The 15053-nt window shown below is 40.9% G+C and overlaps 1 protein-coding gene across 6 annotated transcripts in view; it reads right to left on the bottom strand.

Annotated features, from left to right (window-relative positions):
• Positions 1 to 15053, bottom strand: part of slco2a1 (solute carrier organic anion transporter family, member 2A1) — a 344648-nt gene that overhangs the window by 128038 nt on the left and 201557 nt on the right. For all 6 annotated transcript variants that reach the window (XM_041216217.1, XM_041216234.1, XM_041216224.1 and 3 more), the window contains 2 exons: positions 3270 to 3368; positions 168 to 301 (listed from right to left, as the gene is read on the bottom strand). In XM_041216217.1, the coding sequence (XP_041072151.1) occupies positions 168 to 301; positions 3270 to 3368 (233 nt within the window). The remainder of the gene's footprint in view (positions 1 to 167; positions 302 to 3269; positions 3369 to 15053) is intronic.

The raw sequence follows: 15053 nt of genomic DNA, 5'->3' as shown, positions 1-15053 counted from the left end.
TTTTCCTTGATGCTTGTGGCATCTTGCTCGGAATGAACTGACCACTGCATTTGCTTACACAACAACAGTCTTTGGACTTTAAGTTCTCTTTTTCATCTATGGACAACATCACAGGAGATCAAATAGTCATTAAACAAATATGAAGGCAATCAAACTTAGATTGTTACCTTTTGAGGAATCATTTCTCGAGGGAAAAAAAAATAAGGAACAGAGGCGATGGCCAGAATACTGCTGGATATCAGCAATCCCAGCCACCAGGCACCAATCCATCGGGGGTCACTGGGTTTCAAATCAATGGTGGCTGAAAGTGAAACAAAACAAGGGGACACAATTATCAGTCACTGTCACTGAATAGAATAGAATCATACAGCACAGAGGGGGTCCATTTGGCACATTTTGTCTGTGCTGGCTCTTTGAAAGAACTATCCAATCTTTGCTCTTTCCCCAAGTATCACAGAATCACATAATTTTAACAACACAGAAGGAGGCCATTTAGCCCATCATGTCTGCACCGGCTCTCCAAATGAGCATTATGACTGGGTGCCAATGCCCTGTCTTTCCCCCGTACCCTTGCACATTGTTTCTGTTCCAAAGAATCATCTAATGCCCTCTTGAATGCCTCGATGAACCTGCCTCCAACACACTTCTAGGCAGTGCATTCCAGACCCCAAACTACTCGTTGTGCGAAAAAGTTTTTTCTCACGTCACATTTCCTTCTTTTGCAAATCACTTTAAATCTGTGCCCTCTCATTTTTGATCCTTTTAGAAGTGGGAACAGTATCTCCCTATCTACTCTGTCCAGCCCCCTCACGATTTTGAACATCTCTAACAAATCTCCTCTTAGCCTTCTCCTCTCTAAGGAGTACAGTCCCAATCTCTCCAATATATTTTCGTAACTAAAGTTTCTCATCCCTGGAACCATTCTTGTTAACCTCTTCTGCAATCTCTCCAATTTTGTTCACACCCTTCCTATAGTATGGCAGCCAGAACCGTACACAATACTCCAGCTGAGGTCCAATGAGTGTCTTATATAAATTCAGCATAACCTCCCTGTTCCTGTACTCTATACCCCTATTAATAAAGTCCAGGAAATTATATGCTTTATTAATTGCTCTCTCCACCTGTCCTGCCACCTTCAATAATCTATGCACATGTATACCCAGGTCTTTCTGCTTCTGCATCCCCTTCAAAATTTCACTCCTTATTTTATATTGTCTGTCTATGTTGTTCCTACCAAAATGCATCACCTCACACTTCTCCTCATTGAATTTCATCTGCCACCTATCTGCCCACTCCACCAACTTTTGTCCTTTTGAAGTTCTACACTGTCCCCCTCACAGCTTACAACACTCCCATGCTTCGTATCACCCAAAAGTTTGAAATTGTCCCCTGTGCACCAAGATCCAGATCATTAATATATATCAGGAAAAGCAAGGGGCCCAATACTGGCCCCTGTAGGGGAAACTCCACTACAAACCTTTCTCCAGCCCGGAAAATATCCATTGACCATTGCTCTCTTCTTCCTATTTTTCAGACAATTTTGTATCCACATTGCTACTGTCCCTTTTATTCCATGAACAATAACTTTTCTCACAAGTCTGTTGTGTGGCACTGTATCAAATGCCTTTTGAAAGTCCATGCACACCATATCAACCTTTTCTATTACCTCCAGCAAGATAGTTAAACATGATTTTCTCTTTAAAAATCCATGCTGGGTCTTCCTTATCAACCCATATTTTTCCATGTTGCTACTAATTCAATCCTGAATAATTGTTTCTAGAACCTTGCCCACCACTGACTGGTCTATAATTGCTAGGCTTATCCTCACAACCTTTTTTTGAACAAGGGCGTAATGTCTGCAATTCTCCAGTCCTCTGGCACCTCCCCTGAATCTGGGGAAAACTGAAAAATTATGGCCAGTGCCCCTGCAATTTCTACTCTCACTTCCTTCCATATCCTTGGATGCATCTTATCTGGTCTCGGTGCCTTGCCAACTTTAAATGCTGACAGTCTATTCAACACCTCCTCCTAAACAATCTTGAACCTTCTAGTGACACAGCTCCCTCGTCTGTCACCATGGCCTGGGTAGCATCTACCTCATTGGTAAATATGGCTGCAAAGTATTCATTTAAGGCAGAGAGGGAATGGGTGACTGCCAGAGTATCTAAGAGAAACAGGCTCTTGCTCTCTCTGGACTCTTGCAGCTTTATGGCCTCCCTCTCTCTGTGAACTCGCACTGTTTTATGGGCTCTCTCGCCCCAAACTCTCACTGCTTAATGGTTTCTCTCTCTCAATGAACTGCAACTCCTTTTGGGGCTCGCTCTCTCTGAACTCATACTGCATTATGGGATCTCTCTGTCTCTATTTTATGGGCTCTCTCTCACTGAATTCTTGCCTGCTTTATGGGTTCTCTCTCTCTCTGAGCTCCTGCTGCATAATGGGTTCTCTCCCTCTCTCCGAACTCCCACTGCTTTATGTGCTTTCTCTCTCTCTGAACTCCTGCTACTATATGGGCTCTCTGTCTCTCTTTCTCCGAACTCCTGCTGTTTTGAGTGCTCTCTCTGTCTGAACTGCTGCTGCTTTATGGCTCTCTCTCTCTCTCTAATCTCCTGCTGCTTTATGGGCTCTCTCTCTCTCCCTCTCTCTGAACTCCCACTGGTTTATAATGAAGCCCAATTTCAGGCTAGACTCGGACCTCTTAGTTTCATGCTCACAATGAGGCCTAAAGGAATTCAATATATATCAGCTTGGGGGTAGCTGTCAATTAACTCAGGTATGGTAGCCTATGCTTTATTTAACTCAGTATCTGCTCTTGTATGTCAATGGTGTAAACTGAGTAGACAAGCATTTATCAGAAATATTGGAAGGAAGCCAAAGCTATTGAGGGATTTTATTAATTTTGGTTAACTTCATCTAGCAGCTATGCATCTGATTTTGACTAATTTTGGAATTGGGAGAGGGAGAGATGCAGCCATTTCTACACAAAATTGATGATTATTTGTTACAGAGATATCTACAGTTTCTTTCCATGCTATTTTGAAAAGTGATTGGATATATTAATAATTAAGGGTGCCTCAATAATAGAGCAAAAATATACATATTTATTGCTTCATAGATGATTATTTTCTGCTACATTCAAACTGACAAAGCAGTCATTTCCTTTGGAAAGCACAATGTAATTTGGATTAGCAGGTACACTGGAGGGATAGAAGTCTGTGTTTCATTTCTGTCCAGTTATAAGCACAGCATTTTCACTGGATTCCACTTACCTGGGTCCACCCTGTCCAGATCCACAAATAAATGTAGCATCACTGACCCCAGTAAGTACCCGAAGGCAGGCCCAAAGACAGAAATTGCAAACAGGATTGCTGGAAAGGGGAAGAGGAAGAACAAGAGTTAATAATTGAAAATAAATTCAGTGACTTGCAGGTGCCTCTCTGAACAAGTCATTTGCTAAGAAGAACTATATCTAAAACTGACCCAAGGATAGAGAATCAATTTCTTCAATTCTACACATCAAATACTTTTAATATTTTAAGCAGCTTGTTCAGATCATCCCTCAATCTGCTATACTCAAGGGAATACAAGTCAATTGATGCAACTTGCTGTTATAATTTAACCTTTTAAGCTTTGCTATTATTCTAGTGAACTCATTCTGTATCTCATCCAAGGTCAATATATCCCTCACGAGGTGAGGGGTCCAGAACCGAATACAATATTCCAGATGGAGTTTCACCAAAGTTCTGTACAACTGAAGCATAACTCCACCCCATTGTATTCCTTGAGATAAAGGCCTATACTCCATTCAACACTCCATTTGCTTGCTTTTAATGCCTGTTCACTAATTTTAAATGATATATGTATTTGAAAACCTCTTTGATCCATCACAGTTCCCAGATTTTTCAACATTTGAAAAATGCTCTGGTTTCCATGGATCCAAAGTGAATGAGCTCACACTTGCCCACATTGAATTGCATTTACCATAGTTTTTCCATTCACTTAATCTATATCCATTTGCGACTTCCTGTTCCCATCTTCACTACTTACCATTGCTACTTAATTGGTGCATATTTTTCTATGAAGAATTTAATTTGTACATCTTTCATGACCTCATGACAACCCAAAGTACTTAAAAACCAATGAAGTACTTTTGAAGTGTAATCACTGTTGTAATACGGGAAGTAATTGGTACAGATCAAAGTCTCACAAATATAAATGGGGCATATATATCTCATAGATAGATGAGATATATATTCATAAGTATTAGGTTAGATATCAGGGTAGAATTTCAAGTTTGGATGCAATCATTGTGAAAACTGGGATCAAAAATGTGTTCGTTTTCTGAAGTGAAGATAGGTTCAATTTTTCATTCAAATTCATTTGCATAATCACAACTGTGAAATAGTTCATACACCAGTGCAATCAACAGGGTTTCAGTTGTAATTGTTTACTCTTTTTCTTGCATTAAAAATATTCTGCGATGCAGTACTGGTGGTTACTGGTGCAGTTTTATGAATATAGTTAAAAATGGGTTTATCATGAAAAAGAACATTTTTATTATGTGCCAAGTTCCCCATCTATCAGTAACCTGATTTTAATTTACTGAAAATGACATTGAAGAACTATACAAAATTGTTTACTAGTTTTGTCCATGCACACAAGTCAGGTTTTTTTGTAAATTTTTTTTTATATTTAAAATATTTTAAAAGGCACCTGTTTGTGTCCTGGCACAAAATGATTAATTTTAAGGGCCTCCTTGAAGGACTGTTGATGGGTACGATTAGCAGAAACTCACCATGGCGATTAATTTGATGTGTGGATGGGACCAGTTTTGTGGGCAAGACCAGCAGCAAATGCCATGGTTTTCAAAATCAGCACAAAAGACATGGAACACAAAGGTTTTCACTGGTCATAACTTATGCTTGGAATTCCTGGGTCTTTTGCAGTTTTACCGATTTTGGGTACATTCTGCTGGAGATACTAATGCATTCTTATGGTAACTCCACACTAATATATTTTACATGCTGATTGAGTGTTAAATGTTGGCCTGAAAATGCTTTTTTTGCCTGCCACACATAACATGCATTAAAAATTTATGTAAACATCTCTGCATAATTGTTCATTGTGAAGCATTTATTAATCCTTGGGGAGCCTATGACCAAACAAACTTTTGAAGGAGCAGATTAACAGCAATGAATGTTTTGAAAACAATCCTAGTTTGAAAAACAAAGGTGTGGTAACTTTCAAAAGTGATATGGATGTATACTTGGAGAGGAAATTCATGCTGGGCTCAGGAGAAAAAGAAGAGAATTAGATTAATTGCTTAGCTTTTTAAAAGCACTGAAACAGACAAGATGGGTCAAATGGCTTCTATGGCCTATGTCCTGATCTGCAAACACAGCCCAATCACCATACATTACCCAATGTCAGTTGCAAAATTACAAATGTAAATACATTGGCCTGGATCTCCCAAGGATCCACAATCATTGTCAAATTGCTACTCTGATCGAATGTTCCCCCATCTTGACACTGCTCCGCATTTCCTGCCGGGTTTTCTGAACCCAGCTTTCCCAGAAATGCAGAGCACAGCATCCCTCAGAACTCAATCGGATTGCAGTAAAGTCGAGAGAAGACAGGGTATGTCCCCTTTTCATGGCACTAGCTGTCATATGGTAAGCTTAAATACCCAGTGTGAGGAGAGTGATATTTGTTGTTCAGAGTATTGCAGAAAAAGGTGCTTTTGTTTTGGATTTCCAGCATCCGCAGTTTTTTTGTTTTTATAATAAGTGAGGTTCATGGAGATGCTAAACGCATTCCATGGTGGAAGGTAAATTTAAAGAGCAAGTGGAGAACAGGTGAAGAGATTGTTGAAGTAGTGTAAAAATTGCCCACTGCAGGCGTTCAATTTATTTTAGGTAATGATATAGCTGGGTCACGGATCTAGGTGATGCCTACAATAGTTAAACAGCATGTAGCCATGCATTCAACAGAGGTATTAGAGAAAGAGCATCCTGGATTTTTTCCAGATTGTGTAGCAACAAGATCACAAGCTCACAGATTGAAACAGGAAGAAAAGGAAGTTAAAAGGCAGGGAAAAGGTGTTGAAGTTCAATTAGTTGATACAATCTTTGCTAAGATTGTTTACAAGGAGAGAATGGAAGAGAACGAAGCTGAAGTGTTTAACTCAAGGAAATTGGTAGAGCTACAACAAAAGGATCCACGAATAAAGCAGTTATATCAGACAACTCAATCAGAAACAGAGGCAAAGTGTATTCCAGAATGTTATTACCTTAAGGGTAATGTGTTAATGAGGAAGTGGTGACCATATCAAGTTTAAGCAGATGAAAAATGGACGTGCATCAGATTGTTATACCAACTGGATATAGAAATGAGATATTGAGAGTAGCTCATGAAATTCCAATAGGGGGACATTTCAGAATTAGGAAAACACAGGTGAAAATACAAAAAACATTTTTATTGGCCTGGATTGCAAAGAGATGTCAAATTCTGTAGAACATGTCAGGTGATAGAGAAACCACAAGCAGTGATTAAGCCGGCACCTTTAATTCCAATTCAACCATTTGAGGAACCTTTTACTAGGGTCATAACTGGTTGTGTAGGAGCCCTCCCTAAGATTAAAAGGGAAATCAGTATTTACTGACAATAATGGATGTGTCTACAAGGTTTCTGGAAGTGCAAAATATTACAGCAAAGAGAATTGTAGAGGAGCTGACAATTTTTTTCACATATGGTTTGCCAAAAGAAATAAAATTTGAACTCTGATCTGATTGTATGTCACAGTTGTTTAAGGGAGTAATGAACAGTTTGGAGATGAAACAGTTTAAATCAACAGCTTACCATGCTGAATCACAAGGGGCTTTGGAAAGATGGCACCAAGCTTTAAAAATCAAGATGAGGGTTTATAGTCAAGGCTATCCATAGGATTAGAATAGGGGAATTCTATTCTTGTTATTTGCTATTGGAGATGCTACTAATGCATTGACCGGATTTAGTCCTTTTGAATTAATGTATGGTCATGAGGTAAAAGGGACCACTGAAATTGATTCATGAGAAGTTGGTGGGTCAAAATTCAGAAACTACTCTCCTGGATCAAACTTCAGAGAAATATTGAACAGAGAATGTGAGTGAGCTAGGGAACATTTAAAGATATCATAGCAAGTGATGAAAACGAAGGTGGATAGGAGAGCCACGGTTCATCGTTTTGTTGCTGGGGAAAAGGTGTTAGTTTTGTTACCAGTACTGGGTGAATTATTAAAGGCAACATTTAGTGGACCTTACAGGATTGAAAAGGAACTGAGTGAAGTAAATTATTTAATAATTACTCCAAACAGAAGAAAAAAGCAGAGGGTGTGTCTTGTAAATATGCTTCAAAAGTACTTTGACAAAGAAGAGGGCCAAAAGGAAGTATTAGTGGTGATAGATAAGGAGAAAGAGGTAGAAATAAAGGATTCTGAAATTGATTTTCCTCTAATCAAATTAAATAATGAGGGGGTACTTAAAAATTTAAATGTAATATTGAGTTACCTTCCAGACAAGTGTCAAGATGATTTGGAAAAGCTATTGCAGTCACACAGCTATTAAATAAAATATATAAAACAGAGGCTAATGGGTATGATTATATAGCCACAAGGAGGTCAAAACTGGGAACTAAATATTCGAATATGTAATGAGACAGGTTTAACAAATGATCTCAAAGTAAAAGATACCCCAGGAAACAGTAACCATAATATGGTGGAATTTAGCATTCAGTTTGAGAGTGAGAAACCTGGGTTGGAAACAACTGTGCTAAACTTAAATAAAGGTATTTACAAATGAATGAGGGAAGAATTGGCTGAAGTGGACTGGGATAGGATTTTAGCAGAAAAATGGTAGATGAACAATGGCAGACATTTAAGAAAATAGTTCATGACTCACAACAAAGTTTTATCCCAGTGAGGAAAGAGGATTCAAGGATGGGGATAAAGCAACCATGGTTAACCAAGGAAGTTAAGGATAGTATCAAATTAAAAGAAAAGGATGTAATAGCAGAGCATTTAGAATTACAGAATCTAATCAAGCAGGGTCAGCATGGCTTCATGAGGGGGAAACCATGCCTGACAATGTCATGAAGATATTAATGTATATATTATTGGAAAATATTTTTCTTTTAAAATTGAGGTTCATTCTGTGGGTGTGTCTTAATTGGATTAAAGGCAGCTAGTCTGGGTGCGTTGATGTGTACTAGTTTTGAGATGAAAAAGAGATAGAATGTATTTGTATTTTTTGAATAGAGCATTCTCTTGTGGGGTGAAATCTGGTGTCTAGCAAGCAGAGACCAAGCAATATGCTTATATTGCTAATAAAATTGGTACTAGGAATTGTTAGAAGAGGCTGGTCATACAATGAGAATTTACATTCAACACATAAGGTAGCAGTTTTGTGTGCACAGAGCTGTGGCAATGTAAGATCAAAGTAGCTTTAAGCCTACAACTGTCTCCACAGGAACCAAAGTGAAAGGAACCTCATTTTGAATTCGCAAGGTGAAAACGCTTTGCCTGGTGTCTGGTTACATCTATGTGTTGTTATTGCCTTAATGGAGATTAGTTTGGGAATTTAAAAGTTGTGATATTTGTAATATTTAACTTGTGTAAATTAATAAAATGTTTCATTTAGTTTAATATAAAACCTCTCAAGAACTGGTGGTCTGATTCCTGAATCTAGAGCTGCATCTCAAACATACCAGTTAAAAATATAGGTTATGACAAGGATTTTTAAATAACTCAGCTTTACCAAAAGGCTGTCTCATAACAGACAAATTTATTAGAATTCCTTGAGGAGATAACAAGCAGGATAGATAAAGGGGAGCCAGTAGATGTAATATATTTGGCTTTCCAAAAGGCGTTCAATAAGGTACCACATATAAGGCTACTTAATAAGAGCCCATGGCGTTGGGGGTAGTATATTAGCATGGATAGAGGATTGGCTAACTGATAGAAGACAGAGTTGGGATAAGGGGGGCATTTTCAGGATGGCAACCTGTAACTAGTGGAGTGCCACAGGGATCAATTATTTACAATATATATTAATGACCTGGATGAGGGAAGTGAATGTACTATTGCCAAATTTGCAGACAATACAAAAATAGTGGGAGGCAAGTGGTGAGATGACACAAGGAGTCTACAGAGGAATAAAGAGAAGTTAGGTGAGTAGACAAAAAAGTGGCAGATGGAATATAATGTGGGAAAGTGTAAGGTTATGCACTTTGGCAGGAAGAATAGAGGAGCTGAATGTTAGTTAAATGGAGAAAGACTGCAGAAGGCTACAGCACAGAGGGATTTGGGAGTGCTTGTTCATGAATCACAAAAAGCTAACATACAAGTTCAACAGGTAATAGAGAAGGCAAATGGAATGTTGGCCTTTATTTCAAAGTGAATGGAGTATAAAAATAGCAAAGTCTTGCTAAAATTATACAAGGCACTAGTTAGAACAAAGAACAAAGAACGAAGAAAAGTACAGCACAGGAAAAGGCCCTTCGGCCCTCCAAGCCTGCGCCGATCATATTGCCCGTCAATTAAAACATTTTGCGCTTCCGGTGTCCGTATCCCTCGATTCCCATCCTATTCATCTAGTTGTCAAGCTGCCTCTTAAACACCACTATCATACCTGATTCCACCACCTCCTCTGGCAGTGAATTCCAGACACTCAAAACCCTCTGCGTAAAAAACTTGCCCCACACATCTCCTCTATAGTTTTCTCCTCTCACCTTAAATCTATGTCCCGTGGTAATTGACTCTTCCACCATGGGAAAAAGCTTCTGACTATCTACTCTGTCCATGTCACTCATAATTTTGTAAACTTCTATCAAGTTGCCCCTCAATCTCCGTCGCTCTAGTGAGAACAATCCGAGTTTCTCCAACCTCTCCTCATAGCTACTAACCTCCAGACTAGGCAGCATCCTGGTAAACCTCCTCTGCACCCTCTCCAACACCTCCATATCCTTCTGGTAATATGGCAACCAGAATTAAACGCAATATTCCAAGTGTGGCCTAACCAGGCTTCTATACAGCTGCAGCATGACTTCCCAGCTTTTATACTCAATACCCCTGCCAATGAAGGCAAGCATGCCATATGCCTTCCTGACAACCTTATCCACCTGCGTTGCCACTTCCAGTGACCTGTGGACCTGTACACCCAGATCCTTCTGCCCATCAATGCACTTAACGGTTCTGCCATTTACTGTATAATTCCTGCCTGTATTAGACCTTCCAAAATGGATTGAACTCCACCTGCCATTTCGCCGCCCAAGTCTCCAATCGATCTATATCCCGTTGTATCCTTTGACAATCCTCTTCACTATCTGCAACTCCTCCAACCTTAGTATCATCTGCAAACTTACTAATTAGCCCAGTTACATTTTCCTCCAAATCATTTATGTATACTACAAACAGCAAAGGTCCCAGCTCTGATCCCTGTGGAACACCACTACTCACAGCTCCCTATTCAGAAAAGCACCCTTCCACTGCAGCCCTCTGTCTTCTATGGTCAAGCCAATTCTGTATCCATCTTGCCAGCTCACCTCTGATCCCATGCAACTTTACCTTCTGTACCAGTCTGCCATGAGGGACCTTATCAAAGGCCTTACTGAAATCCATGTATACAACATCTACTGCCCTTCCATAGTCGATCATCTTTGTCACTTCCTCGAAAAACTCGATCAAGTTAGTGAAACATGACCTCCCCTTCACAAAACTATGCTGCCTCTCACTAATACACCCATTTGCTTCCAAATGGTAGTAAATCCTGTCTTCTCTAATAATTTCCCTACCACTGATGTAAGGCTCACTGGCCTGTAATTTCCTGGATTATCTCTGCTACCCTTCTTAAACAATGGAACAACATTGGCCATTCTCCAGTCCTCTGGGACCTCACCTGTAGCCAGCAAGGATACAAAGATTTCTGTCAAGGCCCCAGCAATCTCCTCCTTTGCCTCACTCAGTACTCTGGGGGTAGATCCCATCTGGCCCTGGGGACTTATCCACCTTAATATTCTTCAAGACACCTAACACCTCCTCTCTTTTGATCTTATCATGATCCAGGCTATCTACACACTCTTCCCTAGACCAATCGACCGCTAAGTCCTTCTCTTTGGTGAATACTGATGAGAAGTATTCATTTAGTATCTCTCCCATTTCTTCTGGCTCCACACACAGATTCCCACCTCTGTCCCTGAGTGGGCCTACCCTTTCCCTGGCTACCCTCTTGCCCTTTACAAGGCCTTGGGATTTTCCTTAATCCTGGATGCCAGCGACTTTTCATGACCCCTTTTAGCCCTCCTGACTCCTTGCTTAAGTTTCTTCCTACTTTCTTTATATTCTCCACAGGCTTCACCTGTTCCCAGCCTTCTAACCCTTAAGAATGCTTCCCTTTTCTTTTTGACTAATCTCACAATATCCTTCGTTATCCAAGATTCCTGAAACTTGCCATGCTTATCCTTCATCCTAGCAGGAACATGCCGGTCCTGAATTCTTATCAACTGACGTTTGAAAGCCCCCACATGTCAGTTGTTGATTTGTCCTCAAACATCCACCTCCAGTCTAGATTCCTCAGTTCCTGCCTAATATTGTTATAATTAGCCTTCCCCCAATTAAGCTCCTTAACCTGAGGACTCCTGTTATCCTTATCCACCAGTACCTTGAAACTGACTGAATTATGGTCAATTTTCCCAAAATGCTCCCCTACTGAAACTTAGACCATCTGGCTGGGTTCATTCCCTAATACCAGGTCCAGTATTGCCCCTTCCCTAGTTGGACTATCTACATATTGTCTCAGGCAGCCCTCCTGGATGCATCTTACAAATTCTGCACCATCCTAACCCCCAGCAATATGTGATTCCCAGTCAATATTGGGAAAGTTAAAATCACCCACCACAACAACCCTATTGCTTTTACATCTTTCCAAAATCTGCCAACATAACTGTTCCTCAATCACCCACCAGCAATTGGGAGGCCTATAGTAAACCCCCAACACTGTGACTGCACCCTTCCTATTCTGGAGGTCTACCTATTTTGCCTCACTGCATGAGCCCAACGAGGTGTCCTCCTGTCGTACAGCTGTGATATTCCCCTTAACCAGCAGTGCAACTCCCCCACCTCTTCTACATCCCTCTCTATCCTGCCTGAAACATCTAAATCCTGGAACGTTTATCTGCTAATCCTGTCCATCCTTCAACCAAGTCTCTGTAATAGCAATAACATCATAGTCCCAAGTGCTAATCCAAGCTCTAAGCTCATCTGCCTTGCCTGTTATATTTCTCGCATTGAAACAAATGCATTTCAGACCCCCAGTCCTACTATGTTCAGTAATTTCTTCCTGCCTGCCCTTCCTCTTAGTCCTACTGGCCATATTCACTGGTTCCCAGTCATTTACTTCACCTGCTGACCTATTGCTCTGTTTCCCACCCCCCTGCCATACTAGTTTAAACCCTCCCGAGTGACACTAACAAACCTCGCAGCCAAGAGGAGCCCCTCCAGTTCAGATGCAACCTGTCCCTCTTGTACAGGTCCCACCCTGCCCTGGAAGAGATCCCACTGATCCAGATATCGGAAACCTTCCCTCCTACGCCATCTGTTCAGCCACGTGTTCAGCTAGACCACACATAGAATACTGTGAACAGTTTTGGTCCCTCTTATCTAAGGAAAGATATATTGGCAGTGGAGGCAGTCTAGAGAAGGTTCACTAGGTTAATCCTAGGGATGGAGGGATTTTCTTATGAGGAGAGGTTGAGTTGGTTTGGCCTGTACTCATTGGAGTTTAGAAGAATGAGAGGCAACCTTAATGAAACATATAAGATTCTTAGGGGGCTTGACAGGATAGATGCTGAAAGGTTGTTTCCCCTTGTGGGAGAGTCTAGGACCAGAGGGCATAATCTCAGAGAAAGAGGTCATCCATTTAATACAGAGGTGAGGAAGAATTTATTCTATCAGAGGGTAGTTTACCGCAGAGGGCAGTAGAAGCTGGGTCATTAAATACATAGACAGATTTTTAATCAGTAAGGGAATCAAGGGGTATGGGGAAAAGGCTGGAAAGTGGAGTTGAGGATTATCAGATCAGCCAAGATCTCATTGAATGGTGGAGCAGATTCGGTGGCCAAATAGCCTACTTCTGCTCCCATGTCTAAGGGTCTTATTTGTGGGACTAAGCTGGGGAGAACAAATTAAGCTACACATGATATAAGTGTAAGGGATTCATTTTCAATAAGGCAACACCCTTATCAATTAAGTCCAGCAACGTTATCACAACTACAAAAAGAAATTGAATTCATGCTTCAAAGTGACATCATTGAGTCGAGCTGCAGTAACTGGAGTTCGCCTATTGTGATGGTACCGAAACTGGATGGAACACAAAGACACAAAGTGTGTGGACTATTGAAAAGGGAATGCAGTGACAAAAGCGGATTCATATCCAATACCACAGTTGGAAGATTGCAATGAGAAATCATTATCACAAAGATTGACTTGCTGCGAGGATATTGGCAAGTACCATTTTCAAAGAGAGCAAAGGAGATATTGGCTTTTGTGATGCCAGATGGACTATATCAGTTTAAAGTTATGCCATTTGGTATGAAAAATGCACCAGCAACATTTTAAAGACTGACAAACAAAGTAATTGCAGGATTGAACAATTATGCTGTTTATATTGACAACTTGAAAGTTTTCAGTCAAACATGAGAGGAACGTTTATAATATCTGGAAGAATGATTTAATTGACTGCAAGAAGCGAATTTGGTTGTGTGATTGGTTTTGGAAGTCAAGCGGAAAGGAATAGAGTGTGAGATAACATCTTGGTTGGGTTGGGGTGGGTGGGGGATAGCTCCTTCTTTCCTGCCTTTTCAAAAGAGTAGTTTTAAAAACAACATTCTTTTTTCCCACCACCTCCCCACTCCAAACATATTATGGTGTGAGCTGGGTAACAATTGGGTCAATTTACTCGTTAAAAACTCATCTTTTTTAGAAATGGCAGGTGGGCTCCTGATTTCGGCACCACCACTACCCCCCCGCACCCCCCCCCCCCACCCCCCCAACCCCTACTGTTTTATGGGGAGTGGATCAGGGGTGGGTGGGAAGGCAGTGGGCTAGCCACCCTTCATATTTTATGTGCCCCTCCCAGAATCAAAATTCTGATGAGCTCCCCCAGAATCACAGAATGTTACTGCACAGAAGGAGGCCTTTCGGCCCATTGTGTCTGCACCTGCTCTCCAAATGAGCATTATGACCTAGTGCCAGTGCCCTGCATTTTCCCCATACCCCTGCACATTGTTTATATCCAAATAATCATCTAATGTCCTCCTGAATGCCTCGATTGAACCTGCCTCCATCACACTTCCAGGCAGTGCACGCCAGACCCAAACTGCTCGCTGCATGAAAAAGTTTTTTCTCATGTCACATTTGCTTCTTTTGCAAATCACCCCAAATCTGTGCCCTCTCGTTCTCGATCCCTTTACGAGTGGGAACAGCTTCTCCCTATCCACTCTGTCCAGACCCCTCATGATTTTGAACATCTCTATCAAATCTCCTCTTAGCCTTTGCCTCTCCAAGGAGAACAGTCCCAACCTCTCCAATCTACCCTCGCAACTGAAGTTTCGCATCCCTGGAACCATTCCCATAAATCTCTTCTGCACTGTCTCCAATGTGTTCACATCCTTCCCATAATGTGGTGCCCAGATCTGTACACAATACTCCAGCTGGGGTGTAACGAGGGTTTTATATAAATTCAGCATAACCTCCCTGCTCTTGTACTCTATGCCCCTATTAATAAAGCCCAGGATACTATGTACTTTATTAACGCACATAAACACCCATGTCTTTCTGCACCCTTCTTGTTTCAAAATACAAGGAAATACTTCCCCCTCACACATAAAACCCTTAAACACCTCTTTAACCTGTCTCTCAGAATTTCATGGGGTAGGCTGGAAACACATTCCTACCTCTCTGGCTAATTCTGACTTCTCTTCACACATGTACGAATGCTACCGGTTTGCATCTAACTTGGGACTC

The sequence above is a fragment of the Carcharodon carcharias genome, chromosome 2 (assembly GCF_017639515.1).
Source record: "Carcharodon carcharias isolate sCarCar2 chromosome 2, sCarCar2.pri, whole genome shotgun sequence".
NCBI lineage: Eukaryota > Metazoa > Chordata > Chondrichthyes > Lamniformes > Lamnidae > Carcharodon > Carcharodon carcharias.
Note: the sequence above shows the minus strand (reverse complement) of the source record. Positions and strands in the feature narration are given on the sequence as shown.